This window comes from Gnatocerus cornutus, chromosome 2 (assembly GCF_029298725.1).
Source record: "Gnatocerus cornutus isolate USDA-ARS CGAHR chromosome 2, icGnaCorn1.1, whole genome shotgun sequence".
NCBI lineage: Eukaryota > Metazoa > Arthropoda > Insecta > Coleoptera > Tenebrionidae > Gnatocerus > Gnatocerus cornutus.
The window spans coordinates 14,452,495-14,478,920 of record NC_142234.1 but is presented as its reverse complement, the minus strand read 5'-3'; the positions used below and the strand labels follow the sequence as shown (position 1 = coordinate 14,478,920).

The 26,426-nt window shown below is 38.7% G+C and overlaps 1 protein-coding gene across 3 annotated transcripts in view; it reads left to right on the top strand.

The window, feature by feature from the left end:
• LOC148179348 (uncharacterized) overlaps window positions 1-26,426 on the top strand; it is a 54,061-nt gene that overhangs the window by 8,708 nt on the left and 18,927 nt on the right. For 2 of the 3 annotated variants that reach the window (XM_088050300.1, XM_088050302.1), the window contains exon 11: window positions 33-26,426. In XM_088050300.1, coding sequence (XP_087906426.1) covers window positions 33-26,426 — 26,394 coding nt within the window. The remainder of the gene's footprint in view (window positions 1-32) is intronic. The other variant, XM_088050301.1, reaches the window with a different exon arrangement.

Below are 26,426 nucleotides of genomic sequence, written 5' to 3'. Positions count from 1 at the left end.
TTCAAAACCCTAAATAAACATGTTTTTTTTAGAACACAACGTCGTAGAGCTACCTCCATTGCGATTTGTGAAAGAGTCATCTAAATCTGGAAACCTGTTAATGGAAGCTGTTGTGGTCGACGTATCTGAGAACTTCTTTACTCCAGAAGAACAAGACCTCCGAACGGAAGCCGACGTTGAAGAAATCTACTCAATAACTGACGAGACGGGACAATTGGTGTCTTCCGTTACCTCCGAGAAGTTGAAGATTGATGTTAGCACCTCCAGTGACTCTCCAAAGCGACCGCCACGGAAGTCTGACTCGCAAAAGAGCAATTCGTATTATAGTTTAGCGAAGAATTTGTCGTTACAATCAGATGCTGGTGAGGAGAGTTTAGCGGTGGTAGCTGATCTAGACACCGAATCTTACGGTGAGTACGAAAGTGCTATTAGTTCAGAGAAGCAAGAACAAGATCGGGCCTTCCAAGTCGCTGCAATAACAGAAACTACAAGTTTGCCTGGTGATGATATAGAATCTAGAAGACCTCTAACGCCGCGTACCACTCATGAAATCGGCTCTGATTTAAGAGTGAACAGAAGTGAAAGTCAAGAATTGAGAAGAAGACGATCTTCTCAAAGCTCGGACGAAATGTCTAAAGATGGTCTAATGAGAAAAGTTAAAAAGACAAAGAGTTTGGATATTCCTGATGATTACCAAAGAGACATTCAAGGTGAAGAAGGTGACGGGTTGGTGATTGACCCTGAGGTCAACGCGGCTAAACAACTTGAACTTAAAAAAGAAGAGCTTCAATTAATTGACGAACTTAAACTAAGCATATCAGAAATCCAACAAGGCTTACTTTCTGTAGAAGAAGAACTTTTCGTGCAAACGACTTTAAAATCAACCTCAGCTACGGCCAAGCAAAGTATAGAGACTCTAAACAGCATTTTACAACCTTATAGAGACATCCAAACGGTGTTAAACACCATCGTCCAGCAAGAACGAAAGACTGATATTTCGGCTGTCGAGCTTATAGCACCTCCTATTTTTGAACTCCAAAGAAGTCTGACAGTTGTCGAAAAATGTGTAGAGATGCAAGGTAAAGACCACACTCTCATGCAGAAAACTTGCGCCAACATTCTAGACACTACCGGGTTGCAACTGCAGCGAAGTTTACAATTAGTGGAAAATCTGACACTTTTAGAAAAAGAACTTGACTCAACGAAAATCTCAGGCAGAATGACACCATCTAAGATAATACAAGAAGTCTGTATCACTATTAGGGAAATCCAGACTGGATTACAGAACGCAGATAAAGTTATCCAAACTAAGCACTTTGAAAGTTCGCAAAAGTCTTTGGAATCTTCAACAAGTGAAACCAGCACCGAAGTGATAAAACGAGACGTCTTGACTAACATTGAAAATACCGCCCACGCACTGCTGGAGGCTTTCAATAAAACGAAGTTTTATGAAGAGTCGGATAGGCGGTTTTACGAGTGGCCCAAAAACGTCGTGGAGAATTTATCAGAACCGACCAAAAATTTAGTGAAAGAAATGTCAGATGTTAGTAAGTTGTCCATCCGGCATGCTTCCGACAAGACTTTAGAACAGGAGTTACGACTAGCGTTGATTGATAAGTTGTCGCATCCAACTGGAGAGCTTGTCAACACTTTGGAAGATCTGAAGAAGCAGGATTCTGTGACTTATAGATATACCGAGGTCAGCGACAAGCGAGCTGTTCTTCAAAACTCTTTAGAAAAGATAGTGAAGTCAATTGAAACTCTCAAAAGCACAGTGAAACCTGGAACTCTTTTACAGAGTTCTTCGGAACTCAGCTCTCAAGAAGTCGTCAAAGACGTGTTTGACCAAGTTAGCCAAATCGTTCTTAGTAACATTACTCAGTCCATAGAGGATCTTTTGTTTAATATTGAAGCAGCCCAGAAGGTTGTCACCGACACTGTTATTCTCGAGGCGTTGAGACAAATTTCAACTTTACAAAAAGACTTGGCAACCACAATCATTAAGGTCTCTCAGATCAAAATTGAGCCCACTCTTAACGCCATCGAAAGCATTGCACAACCGGTTGAAGTCCTCAACCATCAAATAACAGAAATCACGCCCTCGACCAACCGAGAGATACTAGATGACATTATTGCGTCGTTGAATATCCTCGAAGAAAGCATAATCGTCGATGAGGAACGCTTAGAAACTATAGACTTGTGTATTCCATTTTCAATTTTGCGAGGAAGAACGTGTGAAGTCAGAGAAAACATTTGTGGTCTAACAGAACATGGAACAGTTCCTGACTCTTTATCTGAAGATTCTAAAGAAGGAAGCGTTGTTGTGATTCTTGAAGAATCGTCCGAATCTGTTGTACCTACAGCTTTGTTAGAAGACACTCGTCAAGCAATATCCTGCTTACAAAACGAGTCTAGAAACATTTCAAGTCAATTAGCCGTCCCTCTTATGAACTGTTTACGGAATCTCCTCGCGGTCACTAGCGAGTCAGTTCTTGAAAAGAAGAAAGAAGAAATTTCCCTTGATGAAAGAATGGCACTACAAAATTACGTTGCACCTTTAGAACAAATCGAGGATTCATTGATAGAAGCTCAGGATGTTCTAAACGCTGAATCGGGACCTTCCCAAGACAAAGACAGAATAAGACTGATTTTGGAACACATTCAATATAACGTTGCAGTGATGCACCAACAGATCATAGATGAAGTCGTTTACTTAGAGCAGTTACAACAGCCCCAGAAATGTAATATCGATGATTTGAAACGATGCATAGCTAACGTTTTAGTACTACCGGTGATGCAAGACCCACCAGAATCTGAATTTATTGTGTCTGCAGCTGTTGGTAAAGCAGTGACAGAAAATGTTCGTGAACTTGAAAAATGTCTTGCGACGCTTTACCAAGGAACCATCATTGAAGGTGTCGAGAAAATAGAACCAGAGCTCTATCAAAGAGCGTCAGAAGTTATTGATTGCGTGGAAAATCTCACCAGTAGAGCTACCTTTGTCGAAAGAACAGAGTCTCCACTTACCGCTCAGGATGTAACTGAAATTCGGAAATTGAATCAACCGCTTCGTAAACTCAATGAAAGCGTGACCAACATTCAGAATTTCGAAGAAGAAAAAAGAAAAGTGTTTGCCGCTCTGAGAGTACCATTGTTGGACATCAATGACGTGATCTTGGAGGTCAAACAAGAAGAGTTTGTTAGATCTTTGGTTGCGCTTGAAGAGACAGTTGGTGATGCTTTGGAAGTTTTGACAATCGAACAAACAAGAGGAGATATCATGCCGTCTGACTTAGAGCCTCTAGCTTCTCTGGAAGGAAATTTGAAGGAAATTAAAGAAAGAATCAAAGACGTCGATCAAAAACGACTAGAAAGTTTGAACAAAGCTATAGCTGACTTGTCAGAAAAAATCGTGTTCTTGAGTAACAATATTGGATTAAAATACATTTTAAAATCACTAACATTTTTGGTAGAAGCCCTGGAAGATTCGGTGAGACACGTTAGTTCTATGGCCACCGATGTTATCAATCTTCAAAAATCTTTAACACTCATTAAATGTAAGCCTCAGTTTTCAAGAAAACAAGCTCTGATTGAAGATTTGAATACAACTCTCTCTTCTGTCTTGAGCTGTGAAGAGTTCGTTAATGTTGATGTCTCTGAAGAAGAGCTTAACACAACGATAAATAATGTCACATTAGTAATCCATCAAATAGAAGAACTGGAATCCTCACCTACTTTAGTCATTCCCGAAGCATTAAAGAGTAATGTTGAAAAACTTAACCGCCACGTTGAAGTACTGAGCCAAAGCCATCAGACTCAATTAGTAGAATATCTGAAGAACATTAGCTCTGCTGTTAGCAATATCTTAGAAATCAAACCTTCACCAGAGTCTAAAGTCAGAGAATTCAGCGAAGCCGTCAACAGTCTTATAAGTTTAGACGCCAAGAAAGTTGAAAAAGATCGAAAAGTGTTAAGTGAAGAACTGCACTACACGTTACCCGTTTTAAGAGAGAATGCCAAGAATGTGGCTGTTAATGACCAAGAACAGGCTACAATAACTGAAGCTGCTGAAAACATAAATCTTATTGGAGACTATCTCAATAACAGGAAAGATTTGAGCACCGAAAAACTTCTTCAAAGTGTTGCTACCTCAAACGAAGTTGTCAAAAAAGTAAAAAGCGGTAACGAGCTGGTAAAAAACATCGGCGTTCTTTATTTCAAGACAATAAACTGCTTGCAGGCTATCAAAAAAGATGAAGAGTCTGTAAAAGCAACAAAAATCCAACATATTCAGATGGTTTCTGAGTCGGTTCAAGGCTTCGCTCAACATCTTGCTGCAATTAGATACTCTGACATCGACAAAGAAAAAGTGGCATCACTACAAAAGTCGCTGATGCCTCTTCAGTTGGCTATTAACGACTTAAGCGAGTTGCCGCTCTCCGGAAATGACTTTAAGTTTCTGGAGAACATAGCGAAAATATTAAGCGATCTTGATCTTTTCGTGGCTTCAAAACTTGCAGTAACTGAAGAGGTTATAAACAAAGAGTTACCAAAAAAAGAGGACATTCTAGTTCTTGTCAACATTCTCAACAAAGCGGTGAAATCTGTGGAAGACGACTCTCCAATTAAACAAATCACGCATTTACTGAACACAATCATTGATAACATGCCTGATATTGCTCAGCAGTTGCAGACAGCATTTACCAAAAAAATTAAGACTGAGATTGTTAATAAAACGTTACTATCATCGTTGGTGAAGGTGGATCAAAGTCAACGAGCGGAAATCCAAGAGAATCTGGGTCAAGTTCAAGAAAGCCTCCAACACTTTAGTCAGATATGTCACGCCGATTTAAGCGAAGACGAAACGAAGTACGTTGAAGCTGTAAACTTATATGTTGAAGAACTAAAAACAGCTTGTCAAACTGGAAACTTCGCTGCGGTTAAATTACAAGAAGAGAATTTAAGAACTTTAGAGTCCACTGTTACGTTACCGTACTTGCAAACTTTATCAACTTCGGTGTTAGCTACCGGAAAAGCAGTGCAAGAAAGTATTGTAACAACTCAACTTTCATCTGAACTCATCATTCCAGTCAAAGACATGGAAACTCAACTTCAGTTATTACAAGAAGTTGCGTTACCCGAAGCCCAAGAAAAGATACAACTTGTTGTGACAGAAATACAAAATTTAGAAGACATCCTTTCAATTCCGGCGCTACCAGTTGAAATGGTCAGTGCCCAAAAAGAAATCATTCTAGAATTGAACAATTACATATCGACTCAATTGACTGACCCAACGTACGAAACAATTGCTTTTGAAAATATTGTTAACAAAGTCGAAAGTCTTAAAGAACTAACTAGCTCAGACACGCAATGTTTACAAGTTTGTAACGTCTTGCAGACTGCTGTGCAAAGTGTGGGCGAAGCGATCGATTTAAAACGAAGCTCAGAAGTAGCGCAGATTACTCAACCCATAATTACCTCTTTAGAAACACTCCGTGGAAGTATCACAAAAATTGAAGAAGAAACAGTAACCGGAGAGAAGAAAGCTGCGATTACTGAACTCCAGAAGTCCGTGGAAGCTGTCGAGAGTTTGGTTGAGACTAAGCTTAAATATATTTCGCCAATTTTGACTGTGGAAGAGAAAGCGGTGGTAGAAGCAGCTAACAATACTTTAGTTGAGTTAAATAACTTCATAGAAGCGCCGGAAGAACAAAGAACGAGTGTCGAAAACGTTAAAACCGTGATAGAGAACCTCCGGCTTGCTGTTGTCGTAATTCCTAAAGAATCTAAGATTAAAGAGACCATGGAATCTCTCGAAGACACCGCTAAGAATGTTATAAACTTGATGGAGCACATTCCCGAGAAGTTGGAAGTTAAAGCACAGACAGTAAAGTTAGCGAAGGACTTAGAAGAGAGACTGAAGACCACGGATAGAACACAACTGTCGTCAGAAAAACAAGAAGCTTTGAATAAAATGGTGGCAGCTAGTACTAAATTCGTAGAACCCTTACAACTCATTCAAGTCGAGAGCGAAGTCGAGGAGCAAGCAGTGTCATTACTCCACGATTTGTTGGAAAAAATCACTAACAGCGTCATAAGTAACAGAATAAACAGCGAAGAAGTTCACGCAAATTTACAGAGTTTGAAGAGTAACCTAGAAAAAACCTCAAAAGGTTCTCCTCTTGCAATGTTTCCTGAACTGTTAGAGTCATTGATTAAACACGCCGAAAAACTTTTTGAAGAAAAAGTGCAAGAAACTGTTTCTTGCGTTCCTTTGGCTACATTACAAGACAACTTGCAGACGTTACAAGAAACTTTGGCTACTGTAGAAACTCCGCCAGATGATAAAGTTTCTAAAATTTTAATAACAGAGCTACAAAGACCTCTTACGACTCTTCAGTTTGTTTCCGGTAGTCTTCTGGAAGAAAAGAAAGCGAAGTTAACCCAAGATGAACTTAACCATATTATTACAACATCGGAGAGTGTCCTGGAAATTGCTAGAATTATAGAAACAGATGATGAATACAACACCGAAAAGGTGAAAACTTTAGAAAATCAAGCCGAAAAACTTAAAGTTTTAGTCGCGAGCATAAACTTAGAGTCGCAGATTAAAGACTTGCTGGAACCTCTTCAAGATGTCCAAAATTGTGTGAAGAAAGCCACAGAGAAAGCTGTTGTTAAGCTTCAGGAAGACACAGCGTTGAAAGAACAAGCTGTGATAAGGCTAGCAAAATCGCTGAAGAAGTTTGAAGAAAATGTTGCTACTTTAGCGAAAGATAAACCGGCAACTGCCGTTGTTTTAAAGGAGTTAGAACAACCATTGAGAGCTATAATTGAAAGTGTTAACGTGACTGAAACTACAAAGATGACCAATAGAGACTTGACTAAACTCAACGCCTTTAGTGCTTCTTTGGAGCTGGTAGCTGAGGAAAGTGTAACTGAACCTTTGTCTGTTTTGCACGAACGCATATCTGAGGTTGTAACGTCGCAGCAAGAACTCGTCGTTCTTTCAAGTGATCAACCTTTTGTACAATGTATTATAGAGCCGTTGGTAAAACTAGAAAAGGCAGTCGGAATCGCAGAGACCGTTCTCGAAAAGCCGAGAACTGTGGGAGATGTCGCACCTTTGCGTAAACTTAACACTTCTGTTATCAACTTATTGGAGTTATCAGCAGTCGCCAAGAATTTACCGAAAGGAAACCTGAAGATTTTAGGCAAACTTGTGATGCCGCTTTACGATCTTCAGCAACAGTTATTTAAATGCGTCGAGGCAAAGATTTTAGATGAGGAACTTCCAATTTTGAGTACCATTGAAACTTCCATTGAGCGCATTGCAGTGACTGCTAAGCGGTTCGACAATTTAGAAGAAACAGATATTCAACTGTTGTTACCAGATTTAGATTCTTTGCAAAGCACGTTGATTTCCGTGTGTAATAAAGCAGTTCTTATTGAGGTACCCGAAGGACAAGAATCCGTTTTGCAAAAGTTGCTGCAACACATTGAAAAAGTTGCTAAAGCATTGATAGGAGTTCAAACGGAAGTTGGCAACAGAACTGCTTTTAATAATGTCTTGCAAAGAGTGTTGACTGCAAACTTTACAACACGAATGACTAATCTTGGATTGGTAGATTTGGCACAACCGGTACAGTCTGTGGTTGACAGTTTACAGAATGTAGACTATGAGAACTTGAGTATTTTTGTGGAACAACTGAAGCCTAAACTTGGCAACATTTCTGAGACCATTAAAAGACGTTCACCTGAAGATGTTAACATTTCTGTATCAAGACTCGAAGCTATTTCTAGTAGCATCATCAAAACTGACAAAAGTAGAATCAGTTTGAGAAACTTGTTGGAGCTACTCCACTGTTTAGAATCGTTTACAAAAGGAGAAGCTGAAGTCACTACTACTGCGGCACTTCCAGATTTAAAAAAGCCTCTGGTCCAAATACAACAAGAAATAAACCTTCTAGCTTCTAAAGTAGACACTTGTCCAGCATCAAAGGAAGCGGTTCAGTCTTTGGCTGAAATCACCCAACCTTTAGAGCAATTGAAGGAAAGTATTCAAAAATCTGAAGAAATGGCTTTAGAAACATCTGAAGAATTAGCTATCCGACAAGAAACTTTACAAAGGATGCAAGAACCACTACAAAAGTTATCGCTCCTAGTGGCATCCGTCCAAGAGAATCTTCAAGCTCCTGAAATGACGGAAGTCGAAAAGCAGCAGTTAAAACAAGCCGTTGTCAGCTTCAAAGAGAACATTGAATTAATTAAATTGACTCCTGAAACACGATCAGTTACCATAATTAATCAACCGTTGCAAGCTCTTACTGCAAAGATAGAAGAAGCTTGGAAGTGTGTCGAAGAGACTTCTGAGAAAGAATTGGAACAGTTGGAAGCACCGATCGAAGAAGAAGAAGAAAAATCAGCAAGCAGCGAGCCGATCATCAATGAAAATAAGACTGAGAACTTGGCTGTGATTGAAAACTTTGAAAAGACAATTTCTGATTCAAGAGACAAACTGAAATCATTTATTTCTGAAGCAATTAGCAATCAAGTAACTGCCGACCTCATCTCCTGCGAGGAACTCGATGACGGTTTTCTATTTTTGCAAGAATGTGTCCATAATTTAGCAAACCTAATTAATAAAGACAAAGTTAAAGATTTAAGTTTGGAGCACTTGGAAATTTTTAACAACACGATGCAAGAGTTTCGAAATGTTACCAAGAAGATATCGGCAACTGAACAAGCACTGACTAAACCAGAACTGAAGAAATGCAAACATGAGCTGAGAAAGTCTTTCGCTACTTTGAAGACCAAAGTTGAACGATTGGTTACATTGGCGAAAGAAGTTAAGTCTTTACAACTTGTAATCGAACCTCTGAAGTTAATCGGACTGAAAATTGATTACATTGAAAATGAATTCGTGAAATTAGAGGCGCAAGATCTTCCTGTTACCACAGCTCTTAAAAAACCGATTGAGACTTTGTGCCAAGGTCTAGAAGCACTGAAAAAGTCAAATTTAGCTCCAAAAGAAGCCACAATGAGCATTATTGCAGCTAAAGAAAGTTTTGTACAATTTACAAAATCATTAAGTGAAGCTGAAAAAGAATGTTCTGTGTCAGGTGAAAATCTTGGACAAAGTGCAACGTTGATCAAAGCACCTTTTGAGAAATTTTCAGAAGCAGTACTCAAACTAAGTCAACAATCTCAGACGAAGGAAGACAGAGATGCGTTGTATCAAACGACTGCTTCTTTACATGTTCAAATTGAGAAACTATCGAAAGAAATACCGCAAACTGGAGAAGTTGCTAAGTTATTACAACCGACGCAACAGTTGTCCACACAATTGAAAGAAATCTGTGAAAAACTTGCACAAGAAAAGGAAACAATTTTGCAAGAAAATATCGAAATTGTAAAAACTTTTGCTCAACCTTTGGTGGTACTGTCCCAAGCAATTAGTGTTTTTAAGAGTAGAGTTGAAGACGTTAAAACTTCACCAAGCAAAGCGGTTGTAAACATCGTTGAATTGCAAGAGCCGGCCACGGCGCTAATTCAAAGTTTGGAGGAGGCTGCTCAACATTGCTCAGAGTTATGTCAAGAAATACCAACAGAAGTTAGAGCTGTTGTAAACCAAATTAATGAGCCACTTCAAAAACTAGCTCATGCAACAGATGGTGAAGAAATAAAAGTGTTGGAAGTCTGCGAAAATTTGGTGGCTGTCAAAATGCAACTTGAAAAAGTGGCTGAAATTATTCCAACAACAAAAGTTTTGGAAGCGACTTTAATTTCAGTTCAGAATTTATTAGATGCTGTCGACAAAGTTGAAAGCACAATAGAAAAATCTGAAGTTTCTAGAGAATTGTTTGAAAGTAAAGAAACTATTATTCAACCTATCGCTACTTTAACTCAAGAGATCGCAGCTTTAAAGGTCAAAACTGAAGACGTTAAAGTTGAAGCCAAACAAGGTGTTCTCAAAGTTTTAGAATTGCAAGAAAATTTAGTCAATTTGCAAAGTGCTTTGATTACCACCGAGGAATTACCTTTAGAACAAGCAGGTGAGGTTTCCACTCAAATTCAAGCTTTAAAAGAACCTTTGGAGCAGCTCACCGCTGTTGTGGTGACAATGAAAGCTACTGTTAATCAAGCAGAAATTCAAGAACAGCAAGCTCAAGTCAAGCAAGCTTTAACGGCATTAAAATGCGAAGTCGACAAAGTAACACAGACAATTCCAAAAGCAAAAACTGCGGAAGTGTCAGCTGTGGCTCTGCAACAGCTTTCGGCAAAAATATCAGAGATTGATACCGCATTGGCGTCTGAAGACAAACAAATTCCTGAAGAGCACAAGTTCAAAGAAGCTATTCTTCAACCCATTTCAGTTTTAACTCAAGAAATCGAAACTTTGAAAGCGCAAACTAAAGACGTGGAATCTGGCAGTCAACAAGCCGTTCTGAAAGTTGTGGAGTTGCAAGAAAATTTGGTGAATTTGCAAAACGCTTTAATCACTTCAGAGGAATTACCCTTAGAACAAGTCAGTGATGCTGGTGCTGCTCAAACAGCTCAACAAATTCAAGCATTGAAAGAACCTTTAGAGCATCTCTCTGCCGTTGTGGTGACAATTAAAGCTACTGTTAATCAAGCAGAAATTCAAGAACAGCAAGCTCAAGTCAAGCAAGCTTTAACGGCATTAAAATGCGAAGTCGACAAAGTAACACATACAATTCCAGAAGCAAAAACTGCGGAAGTGTCAGCTGTGGCTCTGCAACAGCTTTCGGCAAAAATATCAGAGATTGAAACCGCATTGGCGTCTGAAGATAAACAAATTCCTGAAGAGCACAAGTTCAAAGAAGCTATTCTTCAACCCATTTCAGTTTTAACTCAAGAAATCGAAACTTTGAAAGCGCAAACTAAAGACGTGGAATCTGGCAGTCAACAAGCCGTTCTGAAAGTTGTGGAGTTGCAAGAAAATTTAGTGAATTTGCAAAACGCTTTAATCACTTCAGAAGAATTACCCTTAGAACAAGTCAGTGATGCTGGTGCTGCTCAAACAGCTCAACAAATTCAAGCATTGAAAGAACCTTTAGAGCACCTCACTGCCGCTGTGGTGACAATTAAAGCTACTGTTAATCAAGCAGAAATTCTAGAACAGCAAGCTCAAGTCAAGCAAGCTTTAACGGCATTAAAATGCGAAGTCGACAAAGTAACACAGACAATTCCAGAAGCAAAAACTGTCGAAGTATCAGCTGTGGCTTTGCAACAATTGTCGGCTAAAATATCAGAGATTGAAACCGTATTGGCGCCTAAAGAAAAACAAGAAATTGAAGTGGAGCCCGAACAGAAAAAGTTAAACAAAGGTGTTCTCGAGCCCATTGCAGTTTTAACTCAAAAGATCGAAACTTTGAAAGCAGAAACTAAAGACTTGAAACCTAAAGACCAACAAGGAGTTTTGAAGATAATGGAATTACAAGAAAATCTACTAAATGTACAGACCGCTTTGATAATTTCTGAGCAACTGCCTTTAGAACAAGCCACTGATGCTGCTGCTCAAGCAGCTCAACAAATTCAAACTTTGAAAGAACCTTTGGAACAACTTGCTGCAGTTGTGGTAACAATTCAAACTTCTGCTCATCAACGGGAGGTTCAAGATCAACAAGCTAAAGTTAAACAGGCTTTAACAATATTGAAATGCGAAGTTGACAAAATAACGCAATCTCTTCCAGAAGTTAAAACTTTGGAAGTATCAGTCGTGGCACTAGAACAATTGTCAGCTAAGATCTCTGAAATTGAAACTGCTCTAGAACCAAAAGAAGTTAAAACAGAGTCAGTTGTTTTATACCCACTCTTCAACTTATCATCTGAAATTAAAGCTTTGCAGTCAGATATCAAAGACGTAAAATCAATTCCACAAAAAGGTGTCTTCAGTGTTGTGGAACTGGAAGAAACTTTAAGCAGTTTTCAGGATGCGTTAACTGTGCTTGAAAAAGAAAAAGAAATTATTAGTGCAGACACAGCTCAAACTCTTGGTTTGTTAAAAGAGCCCTTAGAAGCTCTATCAGCTGTGATTGTCCAAGTACGAACCACACTTAAGAAACCCGAACTGACTGAACAAGAAAAACCGAAAGTCTATCAAGCTCTCATAGCATTAAAAACTCAGCTAGACGAAATTTCCGTCAACACTCCTGAAACTCAAGCTGTGGAGACGATGGTTATCGCGTCGCAACAACTTTCCGCGAAGATAGAGCAAATTCAAGAGTTGATCGCAAAAGAAGAAAAACCAAAGTTACCACAAACCGCGCTTCAACCAGTTACTTCTTTAGTTGAAGAAATTAAATCTTTACGAGCTGAAACTGTAAGCTCAGCGTTGAAACCTCAACAAGGCATTTTAAGTGTAACAGAGCTAGAAAGCGACCTCGTAAATTTGCAAGAAGCTGTTTTAACTAGTGATCAAACTGTAGAAACTTTGCAGCAAATGGAAACTTTAAAAGAACCTCTTGAGAAACTTTCAGCTGTTGTTGTGGAAATGAAAAGTGCAATCAATGAACCAGAAGTTCAAGAGCAACAAATACCGAAAGTCGAAAAGGCGGTTGCAGCTCTAAAGTGTGAATTAGACAAGATGTCTCAACAAATTCCAGAAGCAAAGAAGTTAGAAATAGCGTCCGTTGCTATTACACAACTCTCTGCTAAACTTTCCGAAGTCGAGAATCAGATTTCATCGAAAGTTTCGCAACAAGTTGATTTCGAATCAATCAAAGAGTTGTTGGGTGAAATTCAAGCTTTGCACTCTGATGTTACAGACAAGTCTATTAGTGAAGAATACATTTTGGCGTTTATTGGATTAGAACAGAATTTGCAGGATTTGCAAAATTCATTGTCTTTGTGTCTTCAGGAAGTAGAAGTTCTACGAGCACCATTAGAAGAACTTGCTTCAGTGGTTGTTCAGTTAAGAATTAATCTTAATAAACCGGACGCACTAGAGGCATTAAAACCGAAACTTTTAAAGATTGTTAACACCTGCAGGTCTCAATTGGAATCAGTACGGGCGGCCATTTTGCAAAAGAAATCTTTGGAAAATCTGCCTTTTAGCCTACAAGAGTTCATAGCAAAACTTACTGACATTGAAAAACTACTGACTGAATCAAAGAAAATTAAATCGAAGAAAGAAGAGAAACAAGTTCTTCTAGAACCGCTCATTAACGTCGTTGAAGAAATTCAAACACTGCGAGCTCAAACTACGCAAGCTGCACCATCTTTACAGCAAGGCGTATTAAGTGTTGTAGAACTTGAACAAAATTTAATTGATCTAAAAGAAGCTTTAACAGTTTCTGAAGAAGCAGTATCGGAAAAGGCGGAATCTATCAATGTAGAACAGATGCAAGCTTTGAAAGGACCTCTTGAAAAATTATCAGCCATTGTCGTAGAAGTCAAAAACGTGATGAATAAACCTGCCATTCAAGAACAAGAAAAAGTGAAAATTAGAAAAGCACTGGTAGCCGTGAAGTCCGAATTAGAGCACGTTACCCAAAACATCCCGAAAGAGCAACAAGCGAAAACTTCAGTCATCGTTCTTCAACAACTCTGTGCGAAATTATCTCAAATTGAAACTTCGTTAGCTACTGAGAAAGCTCTCAAAGTTCCTGAGCCTATCAACATTCTAATTCAAGAAGTAAAAGCTTTACAAGCCGATGTTCAAGAAATGGAACAGTTACCACAACAAGGTGTACTGACGGTTGTTCAAGTAGATGAAGATTTGTCGAATCTTGCAAACGCTTTGGTAATGTACGAAGAAGATATTTGTGGCGAGCCGGATGAAATAGCCGTCACAGGTTTGCAACAAATCCACGCCTTGACAGAGTCTTTACAAAAGTTTTCAAAGGTTGTAGTACAAATCAGAAGTGCAATCAATAAACCTAAAATACAAGAGCATCTCAAACCTCAACTTCAGAAAGCTGTGGTTGCTTTGAAAACAGAACTTAGCATTGTGTTTCAGCAACTTCCAGAAACCAAACACGCTGAAAGTTTAACAATGGCAATAAAACAACTCTGTGCGACTCTGTCAGATATTGAAGGCAAACTCGTAACTCAAGAAGCCACAAAAACGAAATCAGAAATTTTGAAGAGTATGTTACAACCAATAATGGACTTATCAGACGAAATAACGACGCTACAAACTGAAATTAAGAACGTAGAAGTGGCTCCCCAACAAGGAGTTCTTGGGGTAATTGAGTTAAAACAGGAGATCTCAGATCTACAAGAAGCTATAATAACATCGGAACAATTCTCATCAGAGGAAGTTAGCACCATTTCTTCAGAGACTCTGAGTTGTATAGAATCTTTGAAGGAACCGTTGCAGAAGTTGTCTTCAATTATTGTAGAAGTGAGAAATGTAGTTAACATTCCACAAGTTCGAGACGCAAAGATTCCCAAAATTAAAAAAGCTTTGATCGCCCTAAAGTGTGAATTAGACAGAGTGACTCCTGAGGTAAAAACGTTGGAGATTTCGTCAGTACTTATTGAAAAATTGTCAGCTAAAATATCAGCCATCGAGGAAAAACTGGACGAGCCACAGAAAATCAAGAAAGTAGAAGTGCAAAGCGTTTTACAACCAATTTATGTGCTCTCCACAGAAATTGAACTTTTAAAAACAGAACTCCTAAGCAAAAACGTTCCTCAACGTGGCATTTTAAGTGTTATCGAAATTCAGCCAGAGCTAACGGCTTTACAAGAATCAATATCTGCCTTCGAACAACTCTCTGCGGAAGAACTTCAAAATATTGACGTTGACCAGTTGGAGAAGATCAATATTGTAAAACAACCATTAGAAAAACTCACTGCACTGGTGATGGAAGTGAAGAATGCATTGGTTAAACCAGAAATTCTAGAACAAGAGAAACCCAAGATAATTGCAGGATTAGCAGTTTTGAAAAGTGAATTGGACATAGTGGTCCAAACCATTCCAGAAGTTAAACACTTAGAATCGTCTGTGATAGCTCTGAAACAACTTTCTGCGAAAATATTGAAACTTCAAGCTGAAGAAGAGGCAGTTGCATCAAAATCTGAAGAACAGCTCGAAGAGGGAATACATCCGAAAGCTGAAGAAGAGCCTGTGGCAATTGAGGCGGAAGAAACAGTAAAGCCGAAATTTGAAGAGCAGTCTGAGAAAACAGAGCTCAAAGAAGAACTAATACTGAAGCCTGAAGAAGAGCCTACAACAACCGAACCCGTAAAGCCAAAAGTTGAAGAACAGACTCCGACAACTGAGATAAAAGAAACCGTAAAGACGAAAACTGAACCAGAAGAAGGTGTAAAACCGAAAACTGAGACGGAAGAAACCGCAAAGCCAAAACCTGAAGAACAGCTTCCAAAAACTGAGCTAGAAGAAGACGTAAAACCAAAAACTGAAGAGCAGCCTCCAAAAACTAAATTAGAAGAAGCCGTAAAGCCAAAAACTGAGCCTGAAGAAGCAGTAAAGCCAAAAACTGAGCCAGAAGAAGCAGTTAAACCAAAAACTGAGACTGAAGAAACCGCAAAGTCAAAATCTGAAGAACAGTTTCCGAAAACTGAGACGAAAGAAGCTACAAAGTCAAAAACTGAAGAACAGCGTTTGAAAACTGAGCCAGAAGAAGTCGTAAAATTAAAAACTGAAGAACAGTCTCCGAAAACTGAGCCAGAAGAAACCATACAACTTAAAACTGAAGAACAGCCTATGAAAATTGAGCCAGAAAAAACCGTAAAGCCGAAAACTAAAGAACAACTTCCGACAACTGAGCCAGAAGAAGCCGTTAAACCTAAACCTAAACCGGAAGAAGCAGAACAGCAGAAATCTCCTAAATCTAAAGCTGGTGAACAACCTGCAGAACCTGAAAAGAAACCCACAAAAACAGAATCCGAAGTAGTAAAAATTCTGTTGCAACCAATCATGGATTTATCGGAAGAACTTGTGGCCTTGCAAGCAGACATTAATGACGCAAAATTAGACGCCAAACAAGGTGTGCTTAGCATTGTCAAATTGCAGCAGGAGCTAATAGAACTTCAAGAAGCTTTTTTCACTGCTCAAGAGTTTTCTTCGGAGAAAGTAGCAAAAGTAACAGATAAGGCTCTTCAACAAATTGAAGCAATCAAAGAACCTTTAAGAGAACTATCGGTTGTGACAATAGACGTAAGATGCGTTCTTAAAAAAGCCGAGTTACTTGAGCAAAAGAAACCGAAAATCAAAAATGCATTAATTGCTGTAAAGCAAGAAATTGAATCTATTATACAGGTGCTACCTGAAGCGCAAATTTTAACGACCGCCATTGTTAATCTTCAAGCACTTAGTGCTAAAATTTCAGAAGTAGAAAAGTTAATAGAGTCACCAGAACTAAAGGTCGAAGCCGAGAAGAAATCGGAACTATCAGCTGCGTTGCAACCCGTAGTTACTTTAACTGAAGAAATAAAAACATTAAAAACAGAAAGCCAAAACTTACAAACAACACCTCAACAAGGAATTCTTGGCATTGCAGAACTAGAACCAATTTTATCACATTTGCAAGAAACCTTGATCAACTACGAGCAAGTCGAAGAAACCAAAACTGAAGTTCCTCTGGTCTGTGAACAAATAAAATCTCTAGCAGAACCAATTAAAGAGCTGTCTTTAGTTGTCGTGGAGATTACACAATCCATTAACAAACCAGAATTACAAGAAGTACAAAAAGCAAAAATTTCCAAAACCGTGGAGGCTCTTAAATGTGAAGTTGACAAAGTCGCGCAAAATATTCCAGAAACGCAGAAACTCCAAACATCACAGATTTCGCTACAACAGTTTTCAGCAAAGTTATCTGAAATTGAGAAAGCTGTTCACGTTCCTGAGGAGAAAAGAACCGAGTCTCAGGTTGTAAACATAATGCTACAACCAATAATGGATTTATCCGAAGAAATAAAAGCGTTACAACTGGATATTCAAGACTTGAATCTACCAACCAACCAAGGAGTGCTGAGCTTAACAGAGTTACAAAGTGAAATTTTAGAAGTACAAGAATCGCTCATCAGCTCAGAAGAATTTTCTTCTGAAAATACAGTAAATATTAAGCCTGAAGCATTACAACAAATCGAATCATTGAAAGAACCATTGGAGCAATTTTCTTCAGTTGTTGTGGAAGTACGATGCGCGGTCAAGAGCCCAGAAACTCGCTCTGAGAAGAAACCGAAAGTAAAGAATGCGGTATCAGCTCTAAAATGTGAAATTGACAAAGTTTTACCAATCATTGTTGAAGCTAAATTACTGAAAACGTCGACGGCAGCTTTAACACAACTTTCTGCTAAGTTAACCACAGTGGGAGAAATGATAGATAAAGAAGAGAAAGGAATAAAGAAGAAGTTTGAGCTAAAGAAAGAATTGCTTCAACCTCTAGAAAATGTCGTCAATGATCTTAAAACTTTACGAACCGAAACTGCGAATGTTGCAGCAACGCCGCAGCAAGGAGTTGTTGGTATTATAGAAATAGAACAACAACTGACGGCGTTGCAAGAAGCACTGACGATTTCAACAGAAATTCCTTCGGAAGAGCTAGAAGTTATTGCGCCTGTGATGGAAGAGAAAGTTAAAGCGTTACACGCGCCTTTTCAAAAGCTTTCTGCAGTTGTCGTAGAAATTAAAAATGCAGCGAGTCAACCAGAGCTTCAAACTCAACAAAAATCTGAAGCTAGCAAAGCAGTTTTGGCTCTTAAATGTGAGCTGGATAAGGTTGTTCAATCGTTGCCGGAATCTAAGCCTTTGGACACATCTTTGATAGAAATGAAGAAACTTTCGACAAAACTCTCAGAAGTTGAGACTATTATCAACTTACCCGTGCTTCCAACGAAGACTGAATCAGAGGTGGTAAAAATGGTTCTCCAACCTGTCATGGACTTGTCTGAAGAAATTAAAGCATTGACAGCTGATAGTAAGGATTTAAGTTTGCCGTGTCAGCAAGGAGTTCTAAGTGTAGTTCAACTAGAACCTGAAATCTCATCTTTACAAGACACTTTGATGTCATCAGAGCAGTTTTCTTCCGAGAACATTGCTATTCTGACACCTGAAGTAGTAAACCAAATCCAAGCATTGAAAGAGCCTTTAGATCAACTTTCTGCTGCTGTTGTAGAAGTCAGAAGTACAGTAAGAAAACCAGAAGTGCTTGAACAAACCAAACCGAAAGTTCAACAAGCTCTCCTAGCTCTAAAGTGTGAACTAGAAAAAGTGAGTCAAGTGGTTCCTCAAGCGCAACTGTTAAAAACCTCGTCTGAAGCCATTTCAAAACTATCAGCAAAGTTATCAACCGTCGAAAAACTAACACAAAAAGAAGAAACAGTCGAGCGAGCATCAGAACTAAAGGAAGCTGTTATCACTCCAGTCACCACATTATCCGAAGAATTAAAGATGCTAACTTCAGAAGTTCAAAATGTTAAATTAATTCCACAACATGGTGTTAACAGTATTGTAGAAATTGAGCACGACTTGGTCGCTCTTCAGGTAGAACTCCAACGTTTTGATGAAGCTAAAAACAAACCTGAGGACGCCGTAGAAATTATGAAAACTTTGCAACAACCGTTAGAACGTCTCTCTGCAGTTATTGTTGAAATGAAGAATAAGATACATAAACCGGAAGTGCGACAAGAACAAAAACCAAAAATTTTAAGAGCTGTTTCCGCCCTGAAGTGCGAACTGGACAAAGTTATACAAAGTGTTCCAAAAGCGAAATCTACAGAGACTTCAATCGTTGCCATAAAGAAACTGTCAGCAACTTTGTCTGATGTTAAAGACATGATCGATTTACCAGAGAAGCCCCAGAAAACGGAGTCTGAGGTTATCAAGATTATGTTGCAACCTCTAATGGACCTTACAGAAGAAATTACAGCTTTGCGCTTTGACACCAATGAAATTAGCACAACTCCTCAGCAAGGTGTCGTTAGCGTTGTCAATCTCGAACCAGAAATTGCAGCTTTGCAAGAAGCTCTAATAACTTCTGTTCAATTCTCTTCTGAGAAAGTTGCCGATATAACTTCAGAAACACTGACTGCAATTGAAGCCTTGAAAGAACCTCTCAAAGAAGTTTCAACTTTAGTTGTCGAAGTAAGAACAGCGAATAAACCAGAAGTTAGAGAACAACAAAAGCCTAAAGTTTGCAAAGCTCTTGAAGCTCTTCAGTGCCAATTAGACCATATCACTCAAATTATCCCTGAAGCTTCAATGTTAGAAACGTCGTCAGTAGCTTTGAAAAAACTCTCCGCGAAAGTTGCCGAAGTTCAAACTTTGGTTGCCAAGAAATCAAAATTAGGAGATTTGATGCAACCAATCTCAAATTTGAATGAAGAGATTAAGACTTTGCGTGCTCAAGTTGTAAGCGTGCAGCCACAGAAAGGAGTGATTGGTGTTGTCGCAATAGAACCAGAAGTCGTAGCTTTGCAAGAAGCGTTACTAAGATCGGAGGAATGTCAAGAACTGGAGGGTGTGACACCGGAAACACTCCATAAAATCGAAGCTTTGAAAGAACCAATTCAAAAGTTATGTGCGGTGGTTGTTCAAGCAAAGTCTGCTACATCGCAGGCTACAATTGAAGAAGTGAAACCAGAGATGCACACGGCCCTCATTGGACTAAAGTGTCAAATTGATCAAATCAGTCAGAGTATTTCCCCAACGGCTCTTCAAGTTCTGAGCGTACCACTGAACAAGCTGTCTGCTAAAATAACAGACGTTGATAGTGTACTTACAGCTTCACCATTACAACTGTTACAAGAACCAGTGAGCGCTTTATCTGTAGAAATCAAAGCGCTGGAATCTGATGTTTCCAACTTAAAACTGTCACCCCAACATGGCGTGCTAAATATTGTGGAGTTGACTAGCGCTATTTATTCTTTGGAAGAATCTCTGACTGAGGCACAACCAATTTCGATACCCGAAAGTGCCAGTGCAACTGTTGAACAGAAAATTAAGGCAATCAAAGAACCTTTGGAAAAGTTTACTTCGGTTGTCGTCGAAATCAAAAAATCTCTCCAAAAACCAAATGTTCAAGACAAACAGAAACCAAAACTCTGTAAAGCTTTGGCAGCCTTAAAATGCGAATTAGACATGCTAACACAAACAGTTCCTGAATTCAAAACTCTGGAAGTTATATCAAAACCGATGGAACAACTTTCTGCAAAATTAACAGAAGTTGAAGTCAAACTACAAAACGAGGAAAAATTGAAGAAGACAGTTGGGCTTATTGAACCAGTGAAAACGCTTCTGCTGGACGTACAAGCATTGAAACAAGAAAGTGCTTCAGTTCCACAGCAAGGAATTCTGACGGTTGTAGAAATTGAGAAAGATCTTTTAACTATGAAAGAAGCATTCAAAGGCGTCGAAGCCTTTGCTATTGAAGACGTTACCAACGTCACGGAGAATATTACCAAACAAATAGCAATGCTGAAAGAACCAATCGCTCAACTTTGTACGGTTGTGGTCCAGGCTAAATCAATTGTTAATCAACCGAAAGTTGAAGAACAAATTGAACCTGCGATGTCCGAAGCAATCGTTGCTTTAAAATCTCAGTTGGATGTCATATCTCAGTCTTTACCAGAAACTCAACACCTGGAGCCGTGGACAACATCAGTCAAAAAATTATCAGCTACATTATCCCAAATTGAAAGTAAACTTAAAAGACAGAGTCAACTGAAGGAGCTTCTACAGCCCATTATTGCATTAGATCAAGAAATTAAAAGTCTTCAAAGTCAAAAACCGCAAAAAGGAGTTTTAGGTATTATAGAAATTCAACCTAATTTGTCCGAGTTACAAGAAAGTCTAGAAGAAACTGTAAAGATTTCGTGGGAAGAAACACCAGAGGTCTTCTTACAAGTAGCAACTTTGAAAGAACCGCTCCAAAAGCTTTCTCAAGTTGTTGTCGAAACACAAGAACTGGCAAGAACAGCAGCTAGCACTGACCAACAGAAACCGAATCTGCAAAAAGCCGTGCACGCTTTAAAATGTGAGTTAGATCGAGTGTCTCAAACACTCCCAGAGAGTAAAGTTGCGCAAAGCGCTCTCACTTCAGTTAAGAAGTTATCAGCAACTCTCTCAAAAGTGGAAGAGAGTTTGGAAGACAAAGTAATCCTAGATCTTCAACCGTTAATTCAAAGCAGCGCACAACTCGAAGATGAAATTTCTCTACTGGAAAAACAAACCGATCTTTCAACAGATGTTGAGAACTCTGTGAACTTTTTTATATCAATTAAAACGAATTTAAAAGAATTCGTGACTGGTCTGTCTGAATCTCAACGTAACCAAGTTAAAGATGAAGACATTCATGTAGATGTTGTTGCGAAGTTTTCTTCTTTGAAGGAACCTTACGAAGACGTTTTGGTCGAAGTAATCCGAATAAATTCAGCAAAGAAAATTACACAAAAAGAAGTCGTATCGTTGGCAGACAAACTAACTCTTCTTAGCAGGTCTTTAGAAGACACTTCTACTTGTTGTAAAGAAAAGAAACTGAAGAATGCCACACTTTCAAATTCTTTAGATGCATTTAACTCAAATGTCACTATTGTTGTGAAAAATATCAACAGAGAAAGACGCACGGATTATAAACTTTTAAATCATACTAAGAAACCATTAGAAAAGATGCAGGGCAAGTTCTCTCCGCAAATTCAAATCACAGAATTTGAAGATAGTGGTCAAAGTACCGAAGCTTTGCGTTTAGAAGAACTCAATGAACCACTTTTACAAGTAAAAGAAGTTGGGATTAAAGCAGCAGCAAAAATGCTTGGTCTTGGAATTTCAGACGACATAAATAAACTTGACCAACATGATTTGAATGAACTAAATGAAGCTTTAGACAAATTGTCCTTAATTGTGTCTCAAAAGACATCTGTTGCAGCTTTTAAAGAAATAATAGAAAACGTAAGAAAACTTCTGGGCGCGTTAGTCAGTCGGAAGGATCATAACGAAGTCATTAAAATGCATTTAGATGCTTTCAGAAATTTATTCGAGACCATTTCACAAATTGAGCGTAGAATTAATAATATCAGTTATGAATTTATTGTGGAAGATGATCAAGTAGGAGAGAAAGAAGACGCGAAAAAGAAAACGAATGTCAAAGAAGAAGAGGAGATCAATGAAGATGCTGAGAAAAAAGCCAGAGAGGAAGTTGAACAAAAAGTTATAGAAGAAAAGGAAAAGAAAAATAAAGCTGAAGCCGAAAAGAAAGTTAAAGAAGAAGAAGAAAATAAAGCTAAAGCTGATGCTAAAATGAAAGCCGAGAAGGAGGCGGAAAAAAAAGCTGAAGAAGAGGAAGAAGAGAAAGCTAAAAATGAAATGGAAAAAAAGGCTAAAGCTAAAGTAGAAGCCAAAAAGAAAGATAAAGAAGAAGAAGAAAAGAAATCTAAAGCGGAAGCTGAGAAGAAATCAAAAGAAGAACAAAAGAAAGCAAAAGAAGAAGAGGAACGGAAAGTTAAATTGGAATCTGAAAAGCAAGAAAAAGAAGTAAAAGAAAAACAAGCAAAAGAGGAGGCCGAGAAAAAAGCTAAAGCTAAACAAGAAGAGGAAAAGAAAGCTAACGCGGAAGCTGAAAAGAAAGCCAAAGATGAAGAAGAAGAGAAAGCTAAAATAAAAGCTAAAGAAGAAAAAAAGAAGCAAGATAAGGCAGAAGCCGAAAACAAAGCTAAAAAAGAAGAGGAGAAAAAAGCCAAAGAAGAAGCTGAAAAGATAGCTAAAGAAGAAGCAGAAAGGAAAACCAAAGAAGAGGCTGAGCGCAAAGTAAAAGAAGAGGAAGAGAAAACAATTAAAGCGGAAGCAGAAAAAAAGACTAAAGAAGAAGAGGAAAGAAAAGCCAAAGCTGAAGCCGAAAAGAAAGCCAAAGAAGAAGAAGAGAAAAAGGCCAAAGCAGAAACTGAAAAGAAAGCTAAGGAGGAGGCGCAACGTAAAGCTAAAGATGAGGAGAAAAAAATAGCCAAAGCTGAAGCTGAAAAGAAAGCTAAAGAGGAGGTGGAGAAAAAAGCTAAAGAAGAGGGGGAGAAAAAAGCCAAAGCTGAAGCTGAAATGAAAGCTATAGAGGAGGAGGAGAAAAAAGCTAGAGAAGAGGAGGAGAAAAAAGCCAAAGCAAAAGCTGATAAGAAAGCTAAAGAAGAAGCTGAAAGAAAAGTTAATGAGGAAACAGAACGCAAACTGAAAGAAGAAGAGGAAAAGAAAGCTAAAGCGGAAGCAGATAAAAAAGCTATAGAAGAAGAACAGAAAAAATCGAAAGTTGAAGCCGAAAAGAAAGCCATAGAAGAACAGGAAAAGAAAGCCAAGGAGGAAGCGCAACAAAAAGTTAAAGAAGAGGAAGAAAAGGAAGCTAAAGAAGAGGAGGAGAGGAAAGCAAAGGCAGAGGCTGAAAAGAAAGCTAAAAAAGAAGCTGAAAGAAAAGCTAAAGAGGAGACAGAACGCAAACTAAAAGAAGAAGCTGATAGGAAAGCTAAAGAAGAAGCTGAAAGAAAAGCTAAAGAGGAAACACAACGTAAACTAAAAGAAGAAGAGAAAAAAAAAGCTAAAGCGGAAGCAGAGAAAAGAGCTAAAGAAGAAGAAGAAGAGAGAAAAGCGAAAGTTGAAGCCGAAATGAAAGTCAAAGAAGAACAGGAGAAGAAAACCAAAGAAGAGGCCCAACGCAAAGCTAAAAAAGAGGAAGAGAAGAAAGCCAAAGCTAAAGCTGAAAAGAAAGTTAAAGAGGAGGAGGAGAGGAAAGCAAAGGCTGAGGCTGAAAAGAAAGCTAAAAAAGAAGCCGAAAGAAAAGCTAAAGAGGAGGCAGAGCGTAAAGTAAAAGAAGAAGCCGACAGAAAAGCTAAAGAGGAGGCAGAGCGTAAAGTAAGAGAAGAGGAAGAGAAGAAAGTTCAAGAGGAAGCCGACAAGAAAGCCAAAGTGGAAGCCGATAAGAAAGCCAAAGAAGAGGCGCAACGCAAAGTGAAAGAAGAGGAGGAAAAGCAAGCTAAAGCAGAAGCTGAAAAGAAAGCTAAAAAAGAAGCCGAAAGAAAAGCTAAAGAGGAGGCAGAGCGTAAAGTAAAAGAAGAAGAAGAGAAAAAAGCTAAAATAGAAGCTGGAAAGAAAGCTAAAGAAGAAGCCGACAGAAAAGCTAAAGAGGAGGCAGAGCGTAAAGTAAGAGAAGAGGAAGAGAAGAAAGTTCAGGAGGAAGCCGACAAGAAAGCCAAAGTGGAAGCCGATAAGAAAGCCAAAGAAGAGGCGCAACGCAAAGTGAAAGAAGAGGAGGAAAAGCAAGCTAAAGCAGAAGCTGAAAAGAAAGCTAAAAAAGAAGCCGAAAGAAAAGCTAAAGAAGAGGCAGAACGCAAAGTTAAAGAAGAGGACGAGAAGAAAGCTAAAGCGGAAGCCGATACAAAAGCAAAAGAAGAGGCGCAACGCAAATTTAAGGAAGAGGAGGACAAGAAAGCTAAAGCTGAAGTTGAAAAGAAAGCTAAAAAGGAGGAAGAGGAAAAAGCCAAAGCAGCTGTTGAACAAAAAGCTAAAGAAGAGACAAAGCGCAAACTAAAAGAAGAAGAAGAAGAAGAAAAGAAGAAAGTCAAAGCAGAGGCCGAAAAGAAAGCTAAAGAAGTTGCTGAAAAGATAGCTAAGGAACAAGAAGAAAAGACTAAAGCTGAAGCTGAGAGAAAAACCAAAGAAGAACAAGAAAAAAAAGTCAAAGCGGAGACAGAAAAGAAAGCAAAAGAAACAGAAGCTAAAAAAGAAAATGAGAAGAAAGCTAAAGCAAATGCAGAGAAAAAAGTAAAAGAAGACGAAGAAAAGAAAGCCAAAGAAGACGCTGAAAAGAAAGCTAAGGATTATGAAAAAGAAACTAAAGCTGAAGCTGAGAAAAAAGAAGAAAAGAAGGCTAAAGTGGAAGAAGACAACAAAGCTAAAGTAGAAACTGAAAGAAAATCTAGGGAAGAAACAGAACGCAAAATAAAGAAAGAAGAGGATAAAATGGCTAAAACGGAGGCCGAGAAGAAAGCGAATGAAGAAAAACAAAAAAAGGTTCAAGCAGATGATGAACAAAAAATTAAATTAGACGCTGAAAAGAAGGCCCAAGTAAACGAAAAAAAGAAAACTGAGAAAAAAGTTAAAGAAGAAGAAAAGAAATCAAAAACAGAAACTGAAATAAAGACTAAAATTGAACCCGAAGAGAAAGAGAAAACTAGAAAACAATCTGTAACGAAAACTAAAGAAGAGACTAAGAAAGTTAGTGATGAAACTGTCGAAGACGCTAAGAAAACTTATTCCTCAACTACGAAATATGAAAATAATGTCGACTATTCAGAAGACTCGCACGATTTTGATCTTCAAGCAAGGAAACAGTTCGAGGGCAAAATGTTTTACGACGACGATTTGAACCTATTTAAACCACAAGCATACCACGGTCCTAGATATGCAGACCGAAAACCAATTTTCAGCACTAGCTTAACCGACAGATCTGCAACACTTGGATCCAGAGTCAAACTTACCTGCAGTGTTATAAATGCAGATAATTTAACAGTGGTGTGGTTGAAAAATGGAAAAACTCTGACAAACGAAAATAATTATGACATTTCTACCAAAGAGGGATTAACAACACTGGAGATTCTAAACACGACATTTGATGACTCCGGTGAATATAGCTGTATTGTAAAAAATGAACATGGTGTCAACACAACTTCCGCATATTTGAAGATTTTAGAAGCATACGAATCCGTTGTGACTCCGCCTACATTCACACGATCACTTCGAGATTCCTATAGAACGCTGGAGGACGAACTGAATTTAGAATGTAGAATCCGATCTTCAAGTTCACAGAAAATTAAGTGGTACAAAGATGGATCGGAACTGTCAAACGGAGGCAGATACTTACAGAATTATCTCGCCGATGGAATCTGTAAACTATCGATCAAGAGCCCGGACAAGGGCGACACAGGAAAATACACTTGCAGAGTCGAAAGTGATCTTTGGAACGACCAGATTTCTCATGAGCTCAAATGGACAACGAAAGAAGACTACGTCGCCAGCAAAAGTAAAATATCAAGTACTCCGACAGCTGCGCGAGATCACAAGCCCTATTTTGCTGGGGTACTAACAGACAATTTGGTACCATCAGGTGGAATTATGGCGTTACAGGTTGAAGTAAAAGGGCCAGCAGAAGTTACTTGGTTTAAGGAAAGTCACAAGTTGCCGAAAGCTTCAGCGAGACATAGAACGTTTGAAGAGAATGGGGTTCATACTCTGCTTATACCGAATGTGACAGATTATGAAGCTGGGAAATATACTTGCAGAGCTTCCAACATTTTCGGAAGAACTGAATCGAGTTCTTATGTCCAAGTTATACATCCATCGACGATTAGGGATGGTAAACCGGCGATGTTCCTTTCAAGACCTGACACTGTGATGACGATAACGCCAGAGTCGGACATTACGGTTTCGTTTAGAGTGACTGGAGACCCTAAACCGACCA